Source organism: Anguilla rostrata, chromosome 8 (genome assembly GCF_018555375.3).
Source record: "Anguilla rostrata isolate EN2019 chromosome 8, ASM1855537v3, whole genome shotgun sequence".
Lineage (NCBI taxonomy): Eukaryota > Metazoa > Chordata > Actinopteri > Anguilliformes > Anguillidae > Anguilla > Anguilla rostrata.
The window spans coordinates 5892427-5920289 of NC_057940.1; the positions used below are offsets into that span (position 1 = coordinate 5892427).

General features: G+C 48.5%; 1 protein-coding gene across 2 annotated transcripts; it reads right to left on the bottom strand.

Annotated features, from left to right (window-relative positions):
* Nucleotides 1-220: 220 nt before the first annotated feature.
* LOC135260664 (serine/threonine-protein kinase 17A-like) lies at nucleotides 221-27594 on the bottom strand. Of its 2 annotated transcripts, XR_010331713.1 has the most exons (8): nucleotides 27093-27594; nucleotides 18005-18217; nucleotides 6248-6392; nucleotides 5219-5345; nucleotides 4478-4526; nucleotides 3543-3722; nucleotides 2526-3006; nucleotides 221-2442 (listed from the first exon to the last, which is right to left on the bottom strand). XR_010331713.1 is itself a non-coding variant. In XM_064346093.1 (7 exons), exons 1-7 carry the CDS (start codon nucleotides 27260-27262, stop codon nucleotides 2730-2732), a joined length of 1161 nt encoding a protein of 386 aa, XP_064202163.1. In that variant the 5' UTR covers nucleotides 27263-27594; the 3' UTR covers nucleotides 221-2729. The 2 variants fall into 2 exon arrangements, 1 of the variants encoding a protein (XP_064202163.1); XM_064346093.1 differs by having other exon boundaries at nucleotides 221-3006.
* Nucleotides 27595-27863: the final 269 nt, after the last annotated feature.

Sequence of the window (27863 nt, forward strand, 5' to 3'; positions counted from 1 at the left end):
AAACCACATCTTTGACGTAGCTGTTTGCAAAGCATAGATTATCATTGTTAAGGGATATAGTTAATCAATATCAGGTAGACCTGGCCTTTCTTTAACCCCGTCTCCACCCTTATCACGATGACAGACATTCCCGTTCCTTGGTCATCTCATTCGGTGCCTTTGTATCTTTTAGTTAAGAGCGAGTCAGATTCACAGGGCACTGAGCACAGGGACATCAGTATCGGGTATATTAAGATCTGTTTATTCATAGAATTATGTACATCCTTTTTACAAAGGTTATAAAAAAAAAAGCAAAGGTATACAAGAAGAGGAAAAAGCACCATCAGCTACAGCATATATTGAGCCAGTTTCACAGACGCAGATTAAGCTTAGTCTCAGGCTAAATTCTATTTGGAATGGAGACTCTCCATACTAAACTCAATGTAGTCCAGGACTAAGCTTAATTGGACTACAAATTGCCCATATGTATGAGTGTGTGAGTGATTGCTGAGTAAACGGTGTGTGTGTGCCCTGTGATAGATTGGCGGCCTGTCCAGGGCCTATTCCTGCCTCTCAACAAATGCATGCTGGGATAGGCTCCAGCAACCCCCCACTGGTTAACCCTGCCCAGGATAAGTGGGTATCGATAATGGATGGACCCTGCCCAGGATAAGTGGGTATCGATAATGGATGCATGGATGGACTAAGCTTAATCTGTGTCCGTGCAAACCGGCCCATTTCATAGGAACTCGCTGTTCCTGCCTTCATATCAACCAATAAAGACAATGGACAACAGGGCTGAAGCTCTGGGGCCCGTTTCCGATCTGCGGAACGCGGAACTAAAAGCTAACTGAGGTAACGTCAACGCTCACCGGCGCCTCCGCGTTGGCAAACGAAAAAGGTTTTTTTTTTACAATGCAAATTTAATATGCATTTTTTCTGGACCGAGGCCAACCTAATCAATGCAATGCAATGAATTAATTGTCGCACTGGTATCAAACAAGGAATAAATATATTATTTAGTACTTACCAATTCATCAACGTGTATTTTGAAAAGATAGAGGACTAGGAGTTGCTTGTTGAGTGCTTACAGAAGAGGTAAGAATGAGACAGATATATATGTCAAAATCAGGCTGCTAATTAAATAATTTACTGGCCCTGTAAAAATATTAATTGTACATAAATATCCTTATTACTTGTTTGATAGCCAAAAAAAAGAAAGCTTGTCATTAAAATACAAATGTAAGCATCTTTTCAAGGCATAAAAGGATTGGGGATAATGCCTCTGATACAGCTTTTAAGCATTTGAAATGTGATTTTTTTTTATACAACAATCTCAAAAATATCACCATACTCAACAGTAGATTTGTCGATGTACAGTGGTGAAAGTGTATTACACTCTATATTAGGTCTGGTTAAGGAATGTTTAATAAACAAGGACACAGTGGAGCAAAGCACCACTGTCATCAATTTCAGTTTCTTGAGTGCTAATAGCTCCCCCTTGTGGAGATGTGAGCTAAACGTGTGTGAGCAACTGTGTGTGTGTGACTTACAAGCCAGGGTGCTTCACATCTAAAAATACCTTTTAAACAAATATTACAACATATTGACGTACAAATATTATGGCGATACAAAAAAGACAAAGATGGATTTAAGGACAAAACTTAATTTCGGATAACAGCTTTCCATTGAGACCTGAAAAATTATTTCTCCGGACGGAAACAAACACTGTACACTTTGAGACTGTTTGCAAATTAAAAATATATATTACAAAAAATATATATAAAGAAGTGCACAAATGTAATTATCGCTTCAGAAACATAACTGGGAAAACGGACAATAATAGGTGTACTGGCTATATTAAAGCAGCAGTTTCACTAAACTTTGCTAAAACTCCTAGCTTCTGTTTCATCTATATTTATTTACATGTCTACAACCCATCATGAGCCTATACTGTGCATTTTAATATAAAGAGAATTCATTCAGAAATATTGCAAATGGTGGTAGCTATGTTTCCATTAGAAAGTTGAAGCAAATGTCCCTTGAAGCACTACAAATAAGTCTTTACCTGTGTGCAAAACAGTAACCAAGATGAGCGCCTTCTAACAGCTTTTTGTCAGCGAGCGTAGTGTTATGTCTTGAGCAAGCACTGATGTAATTATTATCACATGACTGATTTTTCAAATTAAGATTATGGGTTTGGGGAAAATGTTTTATGCAATACAGTTGTTTCCATTTTCCACAAAGCACATTTAAACTAGTGAAGTAGTATCTTCCAGAACTTTTAACTAAAAATGCTAAGAGCAATTATGACATAATTGTTTTAATGAGCACAAGTTTGTTTTCTTTAGTGCCAGGCTGCTGATGGACAATAGCTACAGAAGAGAGAAAGTACAGCTAAAGGTCCATGAAACCTCTCAGTTTAAAACAGACAGGCAAACACGAAAGGAAACAACTTTGAACCTGAGGGGAAGGGTTTGGCTTTCTGAGTTGAGATGGGGAGGTGTGTTTTAGGAAGAGGCCCTGCTTCTCCTGTCTCTTAAAACTTGAGGGGAAGGGTTTGGCTTTCTGAGTTGTCATGGCGATGTGTGACCCTGGTTCTCTGGTCTGTTAAAACCTGAGGGGAAGGGTTTGGCTTTCTGAGTTGTCATGGCGAAGTGTGACCCCGGCTCTCTGGTCTGTTAAAACCTGAGAGGAAGGGTTTGGCTTTCTGGGTTGTCATGGCGATGTGTGGCGCTGCTTCGCTGGCCTCAGAAGATGACCTCCTGCAGAGGGCCGAAGGGCTCCTCGAATTTGAAGCGCTTGGAGACGCCCTTGGGGTCGGGGGTCAGGGTGTCCTGGTCCGACTGCCGGCACTGTCCCAGGGTGTAGGACGCCACCACGATCAGCTCCTCCGTCTCCAGGCCTTCGTCCTCCTCTTCCTCCTCGAGCGGCGGGCAGGGAACGGGGAGGGGCTTCCTCGGGCCCTCCCCTTCCTGGGGGTGGAGCCAGGGGTGATTCAGGCAGTCCTGGGCAGTGGCCCGAGCCCTGAGAGAGAGAGAGGGGAGGGGAGAGCGAGAGAGGGGAGGGACAGAGGGGAGGAAGTGGGGAGAGAGAGAGGGGAGGGACAGAGGGAGGAAGGGGGGAGGAGAGGGAGGGACAGAGGGGAGGGGGGGAGAGGAGGGAGGGACAGAGGGGAGGAAGTGGGGGAGAGAGAGGGAGGGACAGAGGGGAGGAAGTGGGGAGAGAGAGAGGGGAGGGACAGAGGGGAGGGAGGGAGGGGAGGGAGGGGAGGGACAGATGGGAGGGAGGGGAGAGAGAGAGGAGGAAGAGGGTGAAATGGGGACAGAGAGTGGATGGAGAGGGGGAGATGGAGAGAGAAAGGGGAGGGGGAAGGGGACAGGCAGAGGGAAGGATCGACAGAGAAGAAGAGAGTTGGAGTTTTAATAAACCTTTACTGAGAGAGAGAATTTAGTACCTTTTAAATCCGCATCATTTCACATCTGTTCAGGCCTTGGGTGTCCATTTTTGAGCCCACGAAACACACTCCAGCCCGCCCCCCTCCAGCCTGGTAAAGGACCTACTGCGGGTCTTTGAGGAGGAGGGACTTCATGAAGTTGATTGGCGTTGCCCCCAGCCCCGCCAGCTCCTCCTCCGCGTAGCTGATGTTGATCTGGGAGATGTTGAGGAACGTCTCCTGCTTGTCCTCCCCCAGGAAAGGGGAGGTGCCCGTCAGCATCACGTAGGCCAGCACCCCGATGCTCCTGGAGGGTAACCATGGAAACGACGTCTTACCGAGCAGAAGTTTATTATTATTATTTATTTTAACCCTCCCCGACCCTGTTCAGGATAAGCGGGTATAGATAATGGATGAATGGATGTTTCTAATTTTGTTGTAATAGCTATCGCCACTATTTGATGTTAGCCCAGCCCCTAAACAGGCACGCAGAGTTGTTCTCTGAAAAATAAGTGGTTGTATACATAGAAATAGTCAACTTGCCTGGCACAGATGTAAATTAAATAGATGTGTATCCAATAATTGACCCCAGAGAAAGTGTGCAGTTGGATGTACCAGGTGCACACCATTTAAATGGTTCTTACTAAACATACTTAGAAATGCTTGGCATGTCCTACCCACAATATTCCTGGGAATTTCAGGGTTTTTGAACGACCTTGAGTGCATTTTTTTGGTGCTGTTTTTGTATCGGTTGTGATTAGGCAGGTCAGGGTCTCCATTTGGGGAGGAAGTACCTCCAGTGAACGAGGCGTCGCGGTCTGATTACACAGGAAATCAATCACCAAGAAAAACAAATAATTATGCTGCTTGCCAATTGGCAGCTGCACCAGCAGGAATGCCAGCCAATCAGAAGCTGTTTGTGCGCAGAGCCTATTGGCAGCTGTGCCGGCAGTAATGCCAGCCAATCAGAAGCTGTGGAGCCTAACTTTAATGCAATGGGTGAGTGGTAGACCGGGGGCGTGGGTCTATAAAATGGAGTCTTAAGGTTCTTGGAAGCCTTACCACATGTCAGTTGCAGTGCTTATTGGCTCGTAATTCAGGATCTCTGGAGCTGCAAAAGAGGAGGGCTCTATGACTCTGAACATGAGAAAAACTTACAAAATGCACAGCATAGCACTCTCAGACTCAACTTCTGTATTACACTACTGTACGCTATTACTGTTTCGTGTCTGCGTGTTTAATAACCATTTAGGTTGTGAGGTCACAAACGTGTGATTAGAATGTTCGGTTAAGAACGTTCTAATGCTGATGTAACAATCGATACAGAGTTCTACAACACTGAATAAAAAAAAAAAATAAAAAAAAAACACATTCCAAAAAAACCTACACTTCAAGTAGCACATTACCCTGGCTGAAGACTGGCGCAGGGTTTTTGCTGTGCTCACAGTTTTGCAGGCACCTGTGGCTGTCATGTCAGGCTACGCTGTGCTCAACGCAGCACAGTTAGCCACTGCCATCTCTGCTATGGTGTCAGAAAATCCCGGAATGTTTGTGTGCTCAGATAAAGCCGTTGCTCTATCACTGAGGAGTTACTGTTCTCCACTAACTGCCTTTTTATTTTCTGCTCTGATGATAGGCTCTTCAGAGGATGTAAACAACAGCTTTTTTCTTTTTTTTTTTAGATTAGCGCTAGGCAGTTGCTGTGCAGATTCACCTTTTGGCCGAGTGCTACAGCTCTATTGGTGGATCTGGGCAGCGTAAACACAAGCCCAAAATGGGGGGGTGGGGTGTCGGTTTGCTCACCCACGTACTCCGGGGTCCCCATGATCTCCCGGAGCTCCTGGCCCCCGCTGACCACACGGGACAGCCCGAAATCCACGATCCTGACGTCCCCCAGCGGGGCCTCGCTGGTCAGGAGAATGTTCTGGGGCTGGAGAGAGACAGGGCAGTCAGTGGACACACACACACAAATACACATTAACACACACACACACACACACACACACACAAATACCCATAAACACACACACACACACACACAAATACCCATAAACACACACACACACACACACACACACACACACACACACACAAATACATAGGCACACACACACAAACACCCATAAACACACACACACACACACATACATAGGCACACACACACAAACACCCATAAACACACACACACACACACACAAACACCCACAAACACCCACAAACACGCACACACACACACACACACACACACACACACACAAACACGCACACACACACAAACACCCATAAACACACACACACACACACACACACACAGGCAAACACACACACAAACACCCATAAACACGCACATACACACTCACACACAATTTATTTCACTTCAAGTGTTTCTTTGCCTGAGTTATATGCATGTTTGGTCTAGTCCTATGAAGCTTGTGCTTTCAAATTATACATGTTTTGTGGACGATAAAAGAGAACTTAATGAATTAACAATATATATTTGGACCATCAAGAACGCTTGTAACCATAAGAGATACATACTTATACACAGTCATTATCATCATTAAGTACATTATCATGAACCCCCAGATGACTCTATAAACTGTGTGTGTGTGGGAGTTTTTTTTGGAGTGGCCTGTAATCAGTAACAGACAGGTCTGTAAGAGACAGGGCCACGCCCATTTATCCCTGTCACACACAGAGTGAGTGTCCTGGGGCCACCCCAGTGTATGCTGGGGGCTGAGCAGCGCCGCGGGGCACCGCGCAGGTCACCACGCGGGGTGGCTGTGTTTTCAAAGGGGGCGCGTACGCAGCGGAAGCTTCCGGAACGCTCACCTTGAGGTCCAGGTGCACCACGCCGTTCTCGTGCAGGAAGGCCACGCCCTCCAGGATCTGCCTCATCAGCCGCCTCACGTCCCGCTCCTGGAAGGCCTCGTCCCGCTCCGCCACGCACTGGTCGAATATTTCACCCCCCGCGGCACTGCAGGGACACACACACACACACCATCCAGCACACTGCAGGGGACACACACACACACACACACACCGTCAGCACACTGCAGGGACACACACATAGATGCGCACACACTGTCAGCAAACTGCAGACACACACACACACACACACTGTCAGCAAACTGCAGACACACACACAAACCGTCAGCACACTGCTGGGACACACACACACACACACACACACCGTCAGCACACTGCAGACACACACACACACACACACACACACACACATGCACGCCAGGACACACACACACCACCACAACACACCATCAGACGCTGCAGGGACACGCACAACACCACACCACACACACAGACCAACCGTCAGCAAACTGAGGGAACACACACACACACACACCATCAGCATGCTATAGGGACACACACACCCTCAGCAGCACTTGCAGGGACACGACACACACACACACCACCATCAGCACACTGCAGGGACACACACACACACACCGTCAGCACACTGCAGGGACACGCACACACACACACACACCATCAGCACGCTGCAGGGACACACACACACACACACACCACACACCATCAGCACACTGCAGGGACACGCACACACACACAATCAGCACGCTGCAGGGACACACACACACACACACACACACCATCAGCACACTGCAGGGACACGCACACACACACACACACACACACACACACCATCAGCACACTGCAGGGACACGCACACACACACACACACACACACACACACCATCAGCACACTGCAGGGACACACACACATACACACTGTCAGCACACTGCAGGGATACACACATACACACACACACACACACACCATCAGCACGCTGCAGGGACACACACACACACACACACACACCATCAGCATGCTATCAAGCATCAGCAGCAAGCAGCTTTCACCGTGACCACAGATGCGCTTGTGGAGTGTGCTGTGAGAGACCAAACCCAGGGTCCAGACTGAGCGTAACACTCGCTCGCGAAAACATGCTTTCTGCCCCCGTAAGTACCTTACGCGAATTTAACTTCCCCCCCCCCGCTAATCTTCTCTTCCCAAACGAGCAGAGCAGACGCCGAAGCAAAGAGGCTCAGCCCCTGCGTCAGTCTGGGGGTCTCGTGAGGAGCAGGAAGGGGGAGACAGACTGACGTTCCCCCCGCGCGCGCACCTGGCCTGGCGGCTCGCTCTCCGGCTGACCTGCGTCACCGACCCACCTGCCGCTTCTCTAAAAGGGGGAGGGGCTTCAGGATCCCGCTCGGCGAATCCCGCGGCTCGCTCCTTATCGTCCCGCAGACAGCCAATCGGCGGCGACGCGACCCCGTGTTTACAGACGAGCGGGGGGGATCAACACTTTCCCCTGCTGTCCCACCCCCTAATCCGCCCCCACCTTTATGAGAGCTAATCCCCCACCCCCCCCACAACCCCTTCAGTGGGTCAGGTGCCGCTGGGATTACACAGCTCGGGCACGTGAGTCAGAGTGAGCGAGATCTCGCTTCACGGTCTGTGGCACTGAGCTTCGCTCCTGGTCCTGGCGGGCCGCAGGGGCTGCTGGGATTTCCTGTCGCTCGCCACTTAATCGATCAATCAAAGCGGGCGGTTACACAGCTAATTCTCCTGACCTAGTTTCCTGGGTCTGAATCGGATGCTGATGAAGACCACTGGTCTACGTATACTTTTACAGTACATGTGATCACACATTATTTATACTACCGACTACACAGGTACACACATACAGACCCGTGATAAAAGGCTGGGCTGTGTAAAATAACACAGGCAATGAGCCACATCGCTCAACAAACGTGGGACAGATTGTGCAGTTTGTTTGAGGAAGTGTGTAACTGTAAAAACTACTAAACATTAATATACATGAACCAGACCAAAACAATGAATCGCTTGTATATCAGTAAAACAGTCTTTCCCCAATGTTTTCCCACAACTATTGTGACAAACTGTTTCCCCTTTACTAAATGCTTGCAATCTATGTGATTACAGTATCTGAACACAAGTCACGTTTAATAAATGGTACTGCATAATCTTATCCAGTATTTGCAGACAGGGCAGAATATCCACAATGAGACGGGAAGGTGCTTGCAGTTCTCAGCCCGCTCAGGAAATCCCTGAAGTTTCACATAATCACCAGCAGATGGCAGCAACGGGCAGCCCTTTCGTGATAGTGACTGTTGGAATACAATTGCAGGAAACCCCGTATTTGCCCGGACTTTAGTTTGATGGCTGGCTAGTGAAAGGACGGTGTAGCGCTAAATAGAGAAAATAAATACATTGAGGAGGGAGCTAGGATAAATACGCACTGCTTACAGCTTTAATTTTTGCTTACTCAGCATTTATTGCTGCTTGACCAGTAGTGTTTCACTAAAAAAGAAAAAAATATTTGCAAAGAAGGTTTTTGATAATTTTTCCAAGTAAAGTGTTTGTTTGTGTCTCTCAAAACACGCTGGGTCTCTATTTACAAAACACTACGGTTACAACATCAAAGCCCTGAGGTTTATTACAGTTTATGCATTTGGCCGATGTCCTTATTGAGGGCCGTTTCCCAAGCGTTAGGCACTTCAAAGAGCTCAGCGGAAACGAGCAAATAAGTGAGCGATTCTGGGGAAGCTCGCGGATTACTGGGTTTGCATGAGCTCTCAACCCGGTCCCCTGGCTGGCCTGCAGAACCGCAGTAGCCTTAGCTTACAGAGATGATGGATCTGAGACGTTTTTTTGGGGGGGGGTTACACACGCTCTCCCCCCCTCTCTGGGAGTTACACACACTCCACCCCCCACCCCCCCTCTCTGGTAGTTACACACACTGTTCCAACCCCCTCTTCTGGTAGTTACACACACTTCCCCCTCTCTGGTAGTTACACACTTCCGTCTCTGGTAGTTACACACACTGTTCAACCCCCTCTCTGGTAGTTTACACCTCCCTCTTGGTAGTTACACACATTCTACCCCACCCCCCCTGGTATTTACACACTCTACACCTCTCTGGTAGTTACACACATCCTTCCCCTCCTGGAGTACAACACTCTCCCCATCTCTGGTAGTTCACACCTGCTCCTCAACCCACCTCTCGGTAGTTACACACACTCTCCCCCCTCTCTGGTAGTTACACACACTCCACCCCCACCCCCTCTCTGGTAGTTACACACACTCTCCCCCCTCTCTGGTAGTTACACACACTTCTTCCCGCCCCCGCCCCTCTACAGCACTGTTTTAGTCCAGGAAAATGCGAGCGGTTCAGAGTTGGCAGGCGGCACCTTGTAATTACAGCACAGAGCTCTCTCGGCCTCCGACGGTCGGCCCAAAAGTGTGGGGGGGGGGAGTGTTTTGGATGGTCCGCCAGCGGGTCGGCGCTTCGGGAAGCGGGCTTGCGCGGGGAGGGGGGGGTGGGGGGGACGCGCTCTGTGACCCGTGCGGCTCTTGTGGGAGGCGGCTTCGTTCCCTCCGTGTGCAAGGCCCGGTTATTTCCAGCCCTGGTCGTGGTTCCCTTGGGAACCCGGGCCCAGACCACACCCAGCTGTGAGTGTCACGCCCACCTGTCCTACACTCCCAGAAACAAGGGAAAAGTGCCCAAAAAAGGTACAAATGCTTGTCATTGGGGTGGTATCATACAGGTACACAAAATTGTACACCAACCCAGTAATACACAATGCATTGGTACCCTTTTTGCTAGTAAAAGGTGCTTTTTGGCTCTCAAATAGAACATTGCTCTGGATGAGGCACATAAATGAAATGCTCAACCTGTGGAACAACTAACAGTTACATGAAAACAACAGTTGATAAGTAACTACAACCCCTTTCCAAAAAAAAAGAAGTTCCTGAGTAGTGTAGTTAATGTGCACTTTCACTTTTAATAAGTTTAAATTATAATTTATAAAATAAAATGTATGTACCCGAGTACACTTAAACAATTAACTTTTAAGTACTCTTTTTTTTGTGAGGGCTTTAAGATGACAGTGATCCACCTGCTGCCATGGAGCATAGTTTCTGCTGTCAGCCCAGCAGACAGGCCTCCTGCACATACTGCAAACACACAGTGAGCGTCAGGACTGCGAGACAACGAGGTCACCGATGTCACAGAAGCGTCGGAGCGGCCTGTCTGCGGCCCGTCCGCGTTTGAACAGAGCTCACGTTACCGCGGGTTCGCAGGGAGCCGCGTGCGTTCGCGGTGACGTCATCCCCCGTGATCTCATCGCACAAAAACGTGTCCGCGCGCCGCTTCCTGAACGCGCGCGCAACCGTTACCGTGGCGAACGGCCCTCGACAAAGACGCTCGTAGCCTAGCAACAAAGACCGCTTAGCCCCCGGCTCAAAAAAAACAAAAAAGTCTCTTTGCATTTGCGGACCTCCTCTGTGGAAGTGCATTTCGCTGAATAAACGCTTCGTTACGCTCGCCCTCCGGGTTTTTCGGGAGTGTTTCGTTAAGGGGTAGCGACGCACCGCTTAGTGCGACCCTGTTCTTGGAGATCTAGTGTCCTGCAGGGTTTTTATTTCAACCCTAATTTGACCCGATTCTACTAATTCAGCAATTCAATCGAGGTGTGCGAGTTGCAAGTGATCTCGTTTAAATATGGTAGATCTCCAGGAACAGGGTTGGGCAGCCCTGCTCTAGCTGTTGAATGAGGTGTGTTTTTTAGGGTTGGAGTGAAAACCTACAGGACGGTAGATCTCCAGGAACAGGGTTGGGCAGCCCTGCTCTAGCTGTAGAATGAGGTGTGCTTTTGTCAGGGTTGGAGTGAAAACCTACAGGACAGTACATCTCCAGGATCAGGGTTGGGCAGCCCTGCTCTAGCTGTTGAATGAGGTGTGGCTTTTGTCAGGGTTGGAGTGAAAACCTCCAGGACAGTAGATCTCCAGGAGATCTCCAGAGCTGGTTTAGCGGTAAAGGGAAACAGACTCACTGCTCGACCGTTACATGTTCACCTCCAGGGGGGGGTCACTGTACCGTAAGGTACTCATCCTGACAGGCAGAACTACATACCCAGCTGTATAAAAATAACGGCCAATGTGTATGTAATGCAAGCTGTGCAAAGGAAAAATAGCTGGTTTTGTCATTAGCTGTCTTTGGGGGGGGGAAGACGCTATGCTGCTATTATCCACACACAGAGAACTGCCGTGGGGGTCAGGAAGCACCGTATTTGTTGTCTGGTTTCCATACCACCGTCTCTCACAGACCAGAGCGTCCGTCTGGGCTGATGAACCCCTACCGAAGGACGTTGTGTCGCACAGACATACTAGATTACGCGCCAAAAGCAGCTCTCTGGGTTTTAAGAGCTCGTAAAATGGTTTTGACGGTTTTACTGTAAGGTACTTTACTACCAGTTTTTTTTTTTTTTACTAGTCACACTGTACCGATAATCTGTAGTGTCTACAAGAACAGATTTTTCCAGTCCTGACTGTGTCAGGAGGGCATCTGCAGTACTGAGCTGGGACCTGTATATTACTATATACGCGTTATGTGGGGAAAACATCCACAGTGCCTGAATAAAAGTGTCTCAGCGGTATCCGAACCAACCCACTTCAGTTCAGTAAACTCAGCGAACAAACTGAAATCCCGTCAATGAATTTTGTTTTAAATGACCATATTATTCTATGGTGCTTTTTCAAAGAGTAAGTTTACTTCCTGAACCGACCCCAAACGTGGTATGGAAACCTTGCTCAGGTGGAGTTATACCCGCTGACAAGGCTTTGAAGAAGACGAGTAACATATAAGAACCTGTGTGAACGTGCGTTCATTAGCTTAGCCTCCCACAGTGGGATGCTGATCAGCGGCCTCTCTCATTTGGGATCCAGCGCCGTTGGACAGAGATCGGGGTGCTGGTGCTGACCCGAGCTGGACAGGGACCGGGTGCTGGTGCTGATCCGAGCTGGACAGAGACCCGGGGTGCTGGTGCTGACCCGAGCTGGACAGAGACCCGGGTGCTGGTGCTGACCCGAGCTGGACAGAGACCGGGGTGCTGGTGCTGACCCGATCTGGACAGAGACCCGGGTGCTGGTGCTGACCCGAGCTGGACAGAGACCGGGGTGCTGGCGCTGATCCGATCTGGACAGAGACCCGGGGTGCTGGTGCTGACCCGATCTGGACAGAGACCGGGGTGCTGGCGCTGATCCGATCTGGACAGAGACCCGGGGTGCGGGTGCTGATCCGATCTGGACAGGGACCGGGGTGCTGGTGCTGATCCAATCTGGACAGAGACCCGGGTGCTGGTGCTGATCCGAGCTGGACAGAGACCCGGGTGCTGGTGCTGACCCGAGCTGGACAGGGACCCGGGTGCTGGTGCTGACCCGAGCTGGACAGGACCGGTGCTGGGCTGCCCGAGGACAGAGACCGGGTGCTGGTGCTGACCGAGCTGACAGAGACCGGGTGCTGGTGCTGATCCGTCTGACAGAGCCGGTGCTGGTGCTGCCAGCTGACGAGACCGGGTGCTGGCGCTGATCCGATCTGACAGAGACCCGGGGTGCTGGTGCTGACCCGAGCTGGCAGAGACCGGGTGCTGGCGCTGATCCGAGCTGGACAGGACCGGGGCTGGTGCGACCCGACTGGACAGAGACCGGTGCTGGTGCGACCGAGCTGGACAGGCCAGGGTGCTGGTGCTGACCCGAGCTGGACAGGACCGGTGCTGTGTGGTGCTGACCGAGCGGACAGAGACCGGTCGGTGCTGACCGAGCTGGACAGGGACCAGGGTGCTGGTGCTGACCCGAGCTGGACAGAGACCGGGGTGCTGGTGCTGACCCGAGCTGGACAGGGACCAGGGTGCTGGTGCTGACCCGAGCTGGACAGAGACCCGGGTGCTGGTGCTGACCCGAGAGCAGAGCCACTGACCCGGTTACAGCTCGCCTCTCTGCTCTCCCCCCCCACTCTAACGGGGTCGAAGGTCAAAGCTGGCAGAGCAGGTGGATCCTGCGGGCCGGATTAGCATGAGGAGGTGGGAGCGGTCGCTACGGCGAGGGGTGGGGGTGAGGGCGAGGGGTGGGGGGGGGTTAATCCTGTTGGGACAGCCGGCCACACTCCCCCGCACTCACGTGCGCCCTGACACCCTGACCCCAATGCACCCGCGTGAGAGACAGAGAGAGAGAGAGCGAGGAAGAGGGAGAGTGAGGGAGAAAGAGAAGGAGGGAGAGGAAGAGGATGAGAGAGAGAGAGAGAGGAAGAGGAAGAGGGAAAGAGGGACAGAGAGAAAGGGAGAGAAAGAGGAAGAAAGAAAGGGAGAGAAAAAGAGAGGGGGAGCACGTACTAGATCCGCCTGTTGCCGCTTAATTGTGAGAAAGTCCCTGTCCTGAGCACGAAAAAATTCTGTCAGTCCTCCACAGTCAGGACCCCCCCTCCGCAAGCCCCCTCCCACAACCTCCCCGAATCTCACGTGCAAGGCCGTCAGAGCAGGAGTTCTGCTCCACTTCCCGGCCAATCAGAAGCCAGTATGAGCTCCCACACGTCGCTGACGGGGAGGGGGGGGGGAGGGCAAACGGGCCCGGCGGCTTTCTCTGCCGAGTTCGACTCCGTTTCCGCTCGCGGTCAGCGGGGCACAGCAGCTGGGTGTGTGTGTTTTTTCTTGCAAGTAGCTGAGCTAGTAAGCCCGGCCTCAAGGCTTTGTGGCCATGGCGATACCTTCAAAAACTGAGGAGCGAACACACACCTCTATTCATAGTCTGATTGGCCCAGGGGGGCTTTTAGGGTAAATGTCCAATGGCAGGGCAGTTCCCTCCAGATTGGCCTGAACGCTAACCTATCGATCTGATCAATTATCCCCCCCCCCGCCTGCCCTGGGGGGCCTGGTACGGTTTCATTAAAAACAGGGCAGTGCGCTGTGCCGTGATTGGCTCACTGAGAGCACCTGACCCCTCACAGATGCGATGGCCGCTCTCTCAGGTGTGCAGTCGCTCTGGGAAACTCCGGGGAATGCGCCCCGCGTGCAGTGCGGTCGTTTTAGCAGCTGTTTAAACACAGCGCTCACCCACACACTCACACTGCTCGCGCTCAGTCAGCTCAAGCTAACGGCTGGCTGTCATAACCCCTGACCATCACGCGTCAGCCATGGAATCCAGTCTCAGTAACCTCACTGCGTTTCTCACAGGTGTCAGACTCCAGTCCTGGAGGGCCGCAGTGTCTGCTGGTTATCAACTTCTCAGCACCAGCGGTTCATTGAAGCCATTGATTGGCTAAGGAATCCACACATCTCTTGTTCTCAAAGCCGTGATTGGCTGCTGATTGAAAGGAAACCCATGGACACTGCGGCACCCTGGGAATCTAGATCGATGGCCCTGGTGTATCCATGGTGCAGCAAGATCTAACGCAGTGGGCTGGACGGTTCAGTTGTAACACACGGTAATATGCACGTTCACTATAAGTGCACAATAACAATCATTTAAGAAGTGCGTATTTGTACATGTACGTTCCTCAGATATTTTGGATTGCATATCTGAATACGTGTTATGTTTTCTCAGATAAAATCACACCAGAAACGTACCAGAAATTTGCAGCCCTGACGGCGAGCTGGACAGCTGCATGAAAGACTAACAGGAAACCTTTCTGGGTCAGAAACTTCGCGCATAAACATTCAAACGCAGGGTTAAAAAAAGGAAATGTCTGTTTATTCTGCTCTTTCACTCACAAACAGGGTGTGGAAAACCACTCTTCTGCTATATCCACAGTTCCTGCCTTGCCTTTCAGACACAAGTGGAAAAACATCTGTCACCACACACACACACACTTATACACTCACAGACACACACCCACCACACACTCACACACACACACACACACTCACACACACACACACACACACACCACACACCACACACACACTCACACACACACACACACACGCTCACACGCTCACACACACACACACACACACACACACACACACGCTCACACGCTCACACACACACACACACACACACACACACACAGAGTATCCACCACGCATCCGTGCCACACTGGTTCCCATGACCACAGTCCCAGGGCAGTCTCCTGAGCTCAGGGGTTTCCCCCCCCAGACCTAACGGCATTTTTCCCACGATCCCCTGGGCCGGCCGCAGCTATGTGCTGCGGGAAGCGAAGATTAACGGTCCTCCCTGTTGACCCTCGCCTCACCGCTGCACTGGCTCCCACAACGGGCACTCCCTGCCCTCCCAGACACAAACACACACTCACACACCGACTGTGGATGCACTGTGCTGCGCACGCCCTGCAAACACATCGACTCTGCCTTTAACCCTGCAAGGTTGTGAGGTCACAAATGTGCGATTGGAATGTTCTTAAGTGGACATTCTGATGCTGATGTCACAATCACTACAGGGGACTGAAAGCAGCGGAGTTCTAGAGTTAGAATTTTCGCTGAGAATTCCTTTAACGGTTTCCCCATTTCGAACGGTAGATAATGCGGTTGCAAAGGCCACATCAGAGCCTTTGGATCAGTTTAGCTTAAATGCAGGATCTGTTTTTTTAAACACCACAGGAGAAATACAACATGGGACAATGCACTGTACAGAGACAGGACTGATGTAAAAATTCAGGAAAATACAATCTCACGTAATTCAATTATACTTTCAGGTTACAAATGAGCTGGGATGGTTTTACTAAAAATGCCACCTGACAATAGTGATTTACTAGGTGTGACTCAAATGAATAAATGAGCTTTCCGTGGCCCACTCATTTTTCATTTCCTTGGTAGTGTATTCCCGATAAATCACGTTCCTTCATGTCCATTACGATTTTAAAAATTCTTTAAAGCTAATATATAACTCCCAACAGACAGAAATATTAAAAGACTATCAGTAACTACCTGTACGACAAACTACTTCTCATTTTTACAAGAACAGCGCGAGGTAATTCTGCACAGCGCATAGGCCCACATGGGGACCACTATGACTCATAAGAGCCTGATGCTCCACTAAACTGTAGGAAAGTTCCAGAAGTTAAATCTATGAAACTGATGGATGGGAGCAACTGCGGGCCAACTGTGCACATGACCGTTACGGAGCGGAAGAACTTAAGCACTTCACACAATGCAACCCCCACCCCTCTTATCAGACAGGCGCACACACTCACACACACGCACGCACGCACAGTGATTACACACACGCACATACACACACACACTCATAACACATAGACACACTCACGCACACACACACACACACACATAACGCATACACACACTCACGCACACACACATACACGCCCACACTCATTACACATACACACACTCATGCACACACACACACACACACACTCATTACACATACACACACTCACGCACACACAACACACACACATTACACACATACACATCACACACATTCCACACACACACACACACTCCTCACTCCTTACACACACACACACACACACTCATAATCAGCCTCGGCACGTGTCCCTGCTCCTGTGGGGAGTGCAGTATGTTCACCCTGGCGCACAGTGTGGATTACCCCTCCGTTTGTCCTCTGGCCCTAGGGAAAGACTCCCTATTCAGCACCACACGGAGCGATGTCATAGTGGGGGGGGGTGAGGGGAGTGGGGGGGGCTGAGCAGGATTACCGGTCCCATCTGCTCCCAGGAACAACTGGGAAAGAGCTAGGATTCCACCTCGGGACGATTGTTTAACGGGACGTGTGTGTGTGTGTGTGTGTGTGTGGGGGGGGGGCGGTCTGTTTTCCATTCATTCGGCTGGCAGAACTGAGAAAATGGGTTATCCTCGTGTCGAGATGTAAGCTCGAAAACAGACTCCTGCATAGTTTTCTGCCACAGCTGAGGCGCCAAAACTGAAAGTGCGCTACAGCAGTGTTCTTCAACTATCTCTTCCTGGGGACCAAGTCCCTGTTAGGTTGGTCAAACATTTTCCACATTAAACTTTAAATACGTATTGCTAATACTAATTATTCTTGTGGGGGGTGCAGATGTGGACGTGGCCACAATATAATAATAATACAATTATTATTTTTTTTAATGCAAATTACATGATGTACCACAACACACTCTGTACTGAAATGCCAGGGTATCACACAGCCCTTGGTGTACTCACAAATTTTGACACGTGAGTACTCATCCCCCTGCATGGGCTCACTACTCTGTGTGTATTTACTACTCTGTGTGTACTCCCTACTCTGTGTGTACTCACTACTCTGTGTGTATACTACCCGTGTGTACTCACTACCCCGTGTGTACTCACTACCCCGTGTGTACTCACTACCCCGTGTGTACTCACTACTCTGTGTGTACTCACTACCCCGTGTGTACTCACTACCCCGTGTGTACTCACTACCCCGTGTGTACTCACTACCCTGTGTGTACTCACTACTCTGTGTGTACTCACTACTCTGTGTGTGCTCATTCCACTGTGTGTACTTACTACTCTGTGTGTACTCATTACACTGTGTGTACTCACTACTCTGTATGTACTCACTACTCAGTGTGTACTCCCTACTCTGTGTGTACTCACTACTCTGTATGTACTCACTACTCAGTGTGTACTCCCTACTCTGTGTGTACTCACAAGTGTATACTCATCACGCAGTGTGTACTCTCTAGTGTATACTCACTACTCTGTGTGTACTCTCTAGTGTGCACTCATTCCGCTGAGTGTACTCACTACTCCAGCACGAGGATCATCTCGCTGGCCGTCTCGTAGACCTGGTGCAGGGTGATGACCCGCGGGCTGGCGGTGGCCAGCTCCAGCACGGCGATCTCGTGGACGATGTCCAGCCGGCAGTCCTGGCCCTTCCTCCTCTTCCTCAGGAACTTGGCGGCGTACTCCTTCCCCGTGCGTTTCTCCACGCACTTCTTCACCACGGCGAACTTCCCCCTGTGACAACAAGAGTGGAGCTTATATTACCAAACAAATCTGTCACTGTGTGTTAAAAACCCAGCCTTTGTGAAATCAGAGATCTTGTATTCACGCATATTCAACACTGCAAACTCCTCACTCGCCCAAAGCAAGATACAGTACTTTTATCTGATCAGATCCACTACAGCAAAATAAACCGCAAAAACAAATTTTTCAAGGGGCAAATCTCCCATCTATACACAAAATGTTCAACCCACAGATAAAACAAGGTACGGTATCTTGCAGTGGTTTTCCAAATTGCGCATGATATAAAAAAAGAGTGTGAACCGTAAAAGTATGTCAACCGCCACTTTTGTCCATATTTCCAGAGCGACGCTAATGAGTTTTGGCGGTACGATGTTAATTGGTATTTATTTTTAGCGCTGGCGCTGTGAGTGAAAGCAAGGTCACACACACACGCACACACACACACACACACACACACACACACACACACACACACACACACAGAGAGAAAGGATTTTTCGGCCATTTTGAGGAATGACGACGCGTTAGCGGTTTGTTAGCGCCGAGCGGACGGTGTTGATATCAAACACCGCGGGGGCTCTTCGCCTCTCCTCTTGTTTACCGCACCCCCCCCCCCGGCCCCACTGGGGAGGAGCCGCTCCTCACGTGCAGTGTGGGGGGGGGGAGATCTGAACCCTGCGCTGCTGGGTCCATTGAGACCTTTTTGGGGGGGGTTAGGGGGGTGGGGGGCGGCCACGTTGTTGTGTTTCTGCATGTCTGCTGGATGCCGTCATTCCTGAACTGTGTCCCCCTCCCTGGCCCTGTAACAGTGACACACTATCGGTCTCCTAGGTGACGTGTCCAGCACGTGTTCCTTTGTGTGGAGAGATGGCCCCCAGGGCTGAAGCCCTTACTTTAGTGTGACTTACAGTAGCCATTTCAGGCTGTATAATAATAATAATAATAATAATAATAATAATAATGCTAGATACTATCTAGTTTGTAGGTAACTTTTGTAGATACACTTTAGTGGTGGGAAAATGGAAAGCAGGATCTTACTTCCAATCATACATCAAATGGTAAATGGACTGCATTTATATAGCGCTTTTATCCAAAGCGCTTTACAATTGATGCCTCTCATTCACCAGAGCAATTAGGGGTTAGGTGTCTTGCTCAGGGACACTTCGACACGCCCAGGGCGGGGGATCGAACCGGCAACCCTCCGACTGCCAGACAACCGCTTTTACCTCCTGAGCTATGTCGCCCCTTCGTCACCCTGGTTACACAAACGGCACATTTTTAAAAACCTGGCGTGTACTGCTGCTGTGGAAGATATCGCTCCTAGAGGGGGACCCCCTCTTCAGTGGGAGAAAGGTCAGTGACGGGGGGCAGTGCCGAACTCATAAGCCTATTAGTCACACACATACACACGCAGACGCCACACGGCCAGCCAGCGGGGCACGTGACAGTAACCCATATTGCAGGAAATCCGCTGACGCCGTTCTAGCCGCCAGGTGGACGGGCGTGTGTGCGGAGATAAGGATTAAGACAAAAGCTGGGAGGTGGAGAGAGAGGTGGAGGCCGCTTGGCTTGAAAGGAAACGCACTGGAGGCGTGTTGAGGGACGAGGGAAAGTTGTCTGAACGTTTCACCGAGCTGGTGCCATGACCTCTTGGTCATATCTCTTGATATTATATAAGGTGTGAGATCACAAATACACGATATGACCAAAAGTATCTGGATGACCCTTGGTCTGGGGCTGTTTTTCATGTTTTGGGCTAGGCCCCTTAGTTCCACTGAAGGGAAATACCAATTCTACAGTTTACAATCATATTCTAGACCGTTCTTTGCTTCCCCAACATTTCGGGGAAGGCCCTTTCCTGTTTCAGCATGACAATGCCATCGAGCACACAGCGAGATTCATGTAGAAGTGGTTTTATCGAGAACGGTGTGAAGAAAATCCCTGCAGAAATGATCCAAAATCTAGTATAAAGCCTTCCCAGAAGAGTGGACGTTGTTATAGCAGTAAAGGGTGGACCAACTCCATATTAATGCCCATAGTTTTGTATGAGATGGAGGTCAGGTGTCCACATACTTCTGGCCACGCAGTGTATGTAATTAGAATGTTCTTAACTGAACACTCTAATGCTGATGTCACAATCAGAACTGTACACAAACCAACTGAGTTCTAGAACAGTGACATAATTCCAAGAACCCTACTCTTCAAGGGGTTAAAATTAACTGTTGAGGCCCAGCCAGTCAGTAACCTGTGTCAAGACCGACAGTGACACACACTGCCCCCTCCTACATAGGCCCACACCATCATCAGCTATATCTGACCTGGCCTGTACACTGTCCGTCTGATTTAACAGAGAAGGAGGAATCCTAGAGTTCTCGAGCTGCGCTTTTCCCACAGAAGTCAGTGACCTGCACTTTTTGAAATGGACCCAAACGGGACTAGCCAGCTGAGCCGTTTCATTTGAAAAAAATTGCCACGTTCCTTAGTCTGAGCTTTCTGCCGGACTAATCCAACCCCATTCAGACCCCATAAGAGCGTCTGCTGATTAACTCACAAAAAAAAAAAAAAAAAACGTAAATGTTGAAGTACTAATCTTCTTATGTTTAAAAAAAAAAAAAAACAAAAGTCAAAATCCAGCAGCGGGTAGCGGATATGGCTGTCGTACCAAAGCAAAGCGACTGTCAGTTCTCAGGCTTCCTGGCTGTGTAAGAGTAAGAGCCTAATGTGTACAAAGAGTCTCAGATTCGATAGCTCAGGTGCTACCGTATTACCTGTGCAGTGCTTCACCTGCCCAAACTTTCAGGATTGTATTGTATTGTATCAGGATCTATGTCATGCATTTACGCAGAACCAATGGCCTCTCCAATGGCTCTGCGAGAAGGCATGAAATCTAAAGACATTATGATGAAGATAATGAACGCTGATGAAGATCACACCTGCTGATATCCGTGTGCCAGACGGATTGGAGTTAAATGGCAGTTTGAAGGGGTAATCAGATTTGTAACAGGCTTTAAGAACAAACTGCACTATGCTATCAACATACAGTACAAAAGGTTTAACACCTACAAAACAATCAAAATGACTGGCCAGTACTGGATCTCTTCTATTTTCTATTTATGTTAGTCCCACATATATTTTCCACCACTTTTCTTAAAGAAATAAAAGGATTAGGTTGTCGGACCACACAAACAAACCTTCCTGTACTTAAAAAGAACAACTCTGTCAAAGTAGACTACAAAAAGAAAACACTGATTGCAGAAAAAAGTTGTCAAAAATGTCAGAACTGGCATTTACAAAATAAAATATCTATATTTATCTAAATCTATATCATGTTCACTGACCTTCACTCATCTTCCACTCGTATTTATTTAAAAATGTAACCAGGGTAATTATATAACACATTGTACAAACAGCAGTTATTATAAAGCATTTAGTTATCATATTCTACTGGAATCATTGGAATGTACAGTACGCTCTTTCAATGTAGTATTTACTCACTGTTCCCTGTGGGTTCAGGTCTTTGGAATAGGTTGCAAATAAATATTGAGCAATCTACAATCAGGCTTCTGCAAATTGTTCTGACCTGCGAAGCCATGTTTGTTGTACTTGGTGTCCCATTTTTTCTGTACAGCACACTGATATTTGTGCGAGGGTGCAAATCTTGCCACAGACCCAATGAGTGCAGACAGTGGGATTTGCTGCACAGCCATTTCCCCCTATCGCTGTGGCGTGATTGGCTGAGGGAAAGTTAGCCTACCCCAACCATGTTCCTGGAGATCTACCATCCTGTAGGTTTTCCCTCCAACCCTAACAAAGCTCACCTCAATCAACAGCTTATTGGGCTGCTAGTTAGTAGAAACAGGGCCGTCAAATTTGGGTTGAAATTAAAACCTACAGGACGGTCGTAAGGAAAAAAGGACGTCTCTCGAATGTGATGAAGTTTATTTCCAATACCGGCAGTGACAAAGCGCATGAATGACACCATGGATTCAGCAGAGTCCGACTGAACCACAAACCTTTCCAGAGGCTGCTTCTCATTTGTTTTCAAAGCTTTGATCAGGAGTGTTGAATACACATACTAAGAATGATGTAGTCAGTTTTGTAACACCTATCAATTAGGCTGCAGTGAATGGGCTGTCCTGTTGTGATTGAATTGGCACGTCTGTTGACTTAGATGGTTCCCAATCTCTCACTCCCGGTCGCTATTCTACCATTGTCCCAACTGTATTGTGATAATGATAAGATCAAGGGAATGTGTGGCCAGCATCAGAGACAGATTTCTTACAGGATGGTAGATCTCCAGGAACAGGGCTGGGCAGCCCTGCTCTAGCTGTTGATTGAGGTGTGCTTTGTTAGGGCCGGAGTGAAAACCTAAAGGATGGTAGATCTCCAAGAACAGGGTTGGGCAGTCCTGCTCTAGCTGTTGAATGAGGGGTGCTTTGTTAGGGTTGGAGTGAAACTCTACAGGACAGTACTGTACTGTATTTACAGACGTTCAGCTTGGTGTGTTTAATGTTTAATAGTCTTTAGGTGAAGCTGCTGGCACATCGAGGCCTCCGGGGCTTGCCCTCCCATTACAAACAGCAACCTCCCTGATTAAAGGAGCGCAGAGTGGAACATCTGCTCAGCACATAGAAGATCTACGTTAAAAACGACAGAATCTTCCCCGTCCATGTTTCCTCCCTTAAACACGGACAAAGTTTTCAGTGGAAACCGAGGAAATGTCACCTTCTAACGTCTCCTCAAGATCCATCCAAGAGTGCATGCGCTACTGCATGAGCTGTCCGCACTTTCGGGGGATTGTACGTCACCCTGGATGAGGACGTCCAGCACATTAAAATACTAAACTGGCTGACATGCTGGTCACCAGTCGGCACCCTGAGCCGACCAGAGGAGGATGGGTTTCCCCCTTGAGCCTGGTTCCTTCCAAGGTTTCTCCCCATCTGCCACAGGGAGTTTCTCCTTGCCACTGTTGCCTTAGGCTTTGCTCCTGTGGGGGGTTTAGGCTAGGGTTGTCTGTAAAGCGTATTGTGACAACTGTTGTAAAATACGCTATATAAATAAAATTTGATTTGATCTGATTTGATTAATCCCCGACGAGGCGTTTGAGTGATTGATACTCAAACACTGACAGGAGAGGCAGTGTCTCACTCAGTGGACAAAAACAGCTGGAGGAAACGGCTAATCCACAGCTCTGAGCTAGCGGCACGGGCCCAGTACGCTTTGTCCACCAGTTACATTAGAAATCAGGATGAAGGGGATGCACAGCTGCTCGGTACTGCTGAACTGCATCTAAGTGATCCACTGTTCCCGGGTCCGCCTTCCTTAGCTGTGTGCAGCACCCTGTCCCCTCAGTCACTGTGCAAGGTGCACATTAATCACGCACGGACTGAAAACCTGCCGCGCTGGTTTGAGTCGTTTACTCAAGCCGCTCATCGTTGTCATGACTCACGTTTTGAATTCGGCAAGCGAGAACAGTGCAGCAGGCAGTCAGAGAACGTCAAAAAAAAACACCCGACCACCTGTCGGAAACAACCTGCCATTAGCGCAAAAAAATATATATATAATTTCTGCTTTTTAAAAACGGAACCTGGACCACCACAGAGCCTGGACCTGAGGGGATCAGAGTGTGAAAAACCCGAGGAAGCAGTACCGGTGAGAAACGGGACGGCCCCGTCAGCAGCCAGGGCCCAAATGGACTTAATTGGACCCACTCGGCTGAGCGGGAGTGCTACTGACAGCCGTATCCAGGGCAACCAGAGTTCTTCTGACAGGGAGGGATGTGAGATTTGCAGAGGGGGGGTTTCAGTAATGAACATGGCCGTGACCTCCCCCAAACCTGCCCCCCTCCCCCCATTTCTGTGGCGCACGGCAGATGTTACCAGCCGAACACAAACGGTGCTGAGATTGAAGGGTGGTGATGTCATCGCGTCTCGGCCAGGCCTGGTCTCCTCTCTGTGGGAAACTGTGGGTGTCTGCTGCAGTGTGTTTACATTCGACGAGAACGACTGTTTCTGAGAAAAAGTGTTAGCATGAGTCTGTGTGTGTGCGCGCATGTGTGAGTGTGCATGTGTGTGTGTGTGAGTGTGTGAATGAGTCTGTGTGTGTGTGTGTGTGTGTGTGTGTAAATGAGTGTGTGTGTGTGTGTGTGTGTGTGAGTGTGCATGTGTGTGTGTGTGTGAGTCTGTGAATGAGTGTGTGTGTGTGTGTGTACATGTGTGTTTGTGAGGAAATGTTAGTATGAATACGGGTATGCTTGTGCATGTGTATGTGTGTGTGTGCAAATGGACTATTGTAAAAAGCTTGGCAGATATGCATTTTCCCAACATGGAGCACAATCATGCCGCTCTCATGGACCAAAGAACAAACCCAGCATCAGGCTATTCGAGCTGCTGCAAGCCCATGGCAGTAACTGGCCCTGTTTCGACCCTGTGGTTTTGCATGCATGCGGCTTCACTTACCAAGTGGGAGTTATTGTGTAACCGAGTATAAACAACCATGAGCAGATACTTAAAACAACCGCACTAATATTACAATAGTTTCACAGGTCAGTGACTGGCATACAAGATCATGCACAGTGCACCACTCACACACCCTCCAACACCGCCCCCCCCCCCCCACATACACACAGTACACCAAACAAACACGCAGATGCACACACACACACACACAGTGCACCACACATGAACACAGACACATACACACACCCTTATACACACACAAAATGTTTTCTTGCCTGCATTAATCTCTCCCAAACAGACTGCAGTTAGCTTTTCCTCTTTACTGTATAGGATCAATAAGAAGTGAATAAGAAAATAAAATCAGTAATAAATTGAAAAATGAACCAGCATTTTTTCTGTGATACTTACACTATGTTCCACATTGCTAGGCTACCTTCCTCTAATCATACAATGAGCATGTCTTTCATGCTTTTATGTATGCAGTTTATGCTGACCTACCTAAAAACAAGCACTTTAACCCCAAGAGCACAAGCACTTGTGCAAAGCAGTGCCACTGTGTGTTTTTGCAGGGTACAGTACATAAAAAACTCTTTAACCGAGGAAAGGCATTTTGACCTACTTCACGCAGGGCCAATTTCAACTATTCACAGGGGGGAGAACGCAATCCAGAAATAACACGGGAGTTCTTAAATAGACTTAGCCTGCTCAGAACCAAAAAAAAACAGGCCAAATGCCTTTTGCACTCTAATTAAACACTTGTGGTGATTTTTTTTTTTAAGGACATAAAGGCGCAAAACACAAGACGCCATCTCCCAGCATTAAAACACAGACGCATTGACGGAGGCAGTATTTCAAAACACCTGAACCATTAACCTAAAAAAAATAACAGCGCTACCTTTAATGGAATAAAGCTTCTTAATGAACTCACTTCATTCGCTATGGAAACTTTTCAGGCCACAACTTCAAGCACTGAGGCATTCTGCTAAGCAATAGAGGAGTCATGTTTTATTTACTTATTTTCGTCATGCCACCCTTCATACGGTTCCTCAAGTATTTCTATGACAACACAAATCGAAAGGAATTTGATTGGTTGGCTACCTCAACATCTGAAACCTATTAACCTAAAGATGGATAAACCTGGTTTGCACCGCACTGATGGGGAGAATAACAGTGTGATATGGGACTTGGTGGCGGTTGTGGACGGGTTTAGCTGGGACTTCGTTTGGCAGTTGGGACTCGGTTGGCAGCCCTATCTCTCTGTTCAAGGCGCTGCATTCCAATTGGCAGTCGACCAAAGCTCTTTAGTTGATGAGCCAATCAGAGGCTGAGGGTCAATTAGAAAGTGAAGGTTTGAATATTTGCGCCGTTGACATCCACTGATGACGACCTCAGGTAAATATTGCCACAATTGAACAGGTTCAAATCTCCTTGTTTGCCAAGAATAAACACAGATGTTCATGTTTAACATGTTCTGACTGACTGGACAGCTGCCAAAGACCTGACTACAACTGGCTAATTACACTGACAGGACAGGAAAAATGAAAAGAGGAAATATGTTCTCACTTGCGGCATCTGCAATGTAGGATATTGCTTTATTAAGTTAATATTAGGGTTGGAAGTGTAAAGCCACCCAAAACGCAATGACTTAATGAGAGTCCTTATGGGTCTGGTATATAAACTCTGCAGCTGGTTTCACATCATTTTAAAAAGGCACTTTGTTTCAGATTGGTTTTTATATGGCATTGACTTTGCATTGCTGACTGTATGTAGCAATGGACACCCCCCCCCCCCCCCGCCCCCCAACACGCACACACAATATAATCATAAGAATATAATCAACAATTAAATGTGGCTGGGTAGTAAAATACTTCAGATAATTATGCCTGACTAAAAGAAAGAGAAATATATTTGGAAATAATCTGTCTGTCGGTTGCAGCTGATATCCATGTGTAATGTCCAAGCAGTGGAGGCGGGTCTTTAGGCAAATATTAACCAATTAAGCCAGTTATAAATAAACAACCTATTCCAGATTTGTGGAGCATGACATAACGCTGAATATGCATTTTGTGTGATTCCAGAAATTAACTTTAAATAACTTAAACAACAATATTCTACGCAATACATTAGCCTACTCGATTCCATATAAAATAATTGACATAAAACTGAAATCCGGAATGCTTGAAGGAATTCAGCCGGACAACCATAATTTCCTAAAGAGGCAACGCAAATACCGTAAATTCCTAAACAAGACACCAGCTCAAATGAATTGCGACCGATTTCACCCATGTAAAGCGTAGCCTACCACAGCTTTTCAGACTAGAAACAACACAAACACTAATTTGCAACAGTAAGCAGTTACTGTGCATCACACGGCAATTTAGCCTACTGTGTAATGAACGCGGACTTACCTCCCAAGTTCTTTGCCGGGGATAAGACTGTACAGGTCACTGAAAGGTTCGGTCTTGATTGGAGTCTTGATCTCGGACAACAACGCGGAGTGGTTCTGATTTGAGTTCGTCTGACCGCGACAAAGTGGACGGTTTCTCATCTCGTTGCCCTGCGGACTTTCTGGCATCATCGCGTCGGTTCAACGGGCTCCACAAGAGCGACTTGCGTTCCCAAGGATAGTTCAGATAGTCGAGCAAAAAGTAAAAACTTATGTGTCCAGTAGCTAGCTAGACACAGCAATACTTAAACATTAGGGCATGTCTTGCGAATTGTCTTGGAAATGCAATTCTATCCTCTGTCTTCATTGACAGTTTCGCCCCGAAGTAAATGATAAACCGAGCTGGCCAAACGTACGAGTTAATCACCCACGCAACTTCTGCTCGATGCGCCCTGCAGTGTCTTGGTTTGTTACTGAGTGAACACCGTTTACAAACACAGCCAGTCGCATACTTTGCCAGCGACTTCCATGGCAACGCTCTTGACTGACACCGCATTCAGTCAGAGGGTGGAGCCACGATGCCACTACTTCAGCAACGTAGGCAGATGCCACATTAAAGGCTGCTCTAATTTAATTAGCCGGACATGGAGTTAATGCCTAAATGTTTGGTATACCACGCGGACAAACCACAGTGATTACTCGTAGGAGGGAAATATAGAAGAGTTTACTGAATCACTGGCCTTTCAGTAATTTCTGGAAGAAACGTCCATATTTCTAGAACTTATCTAGAAAA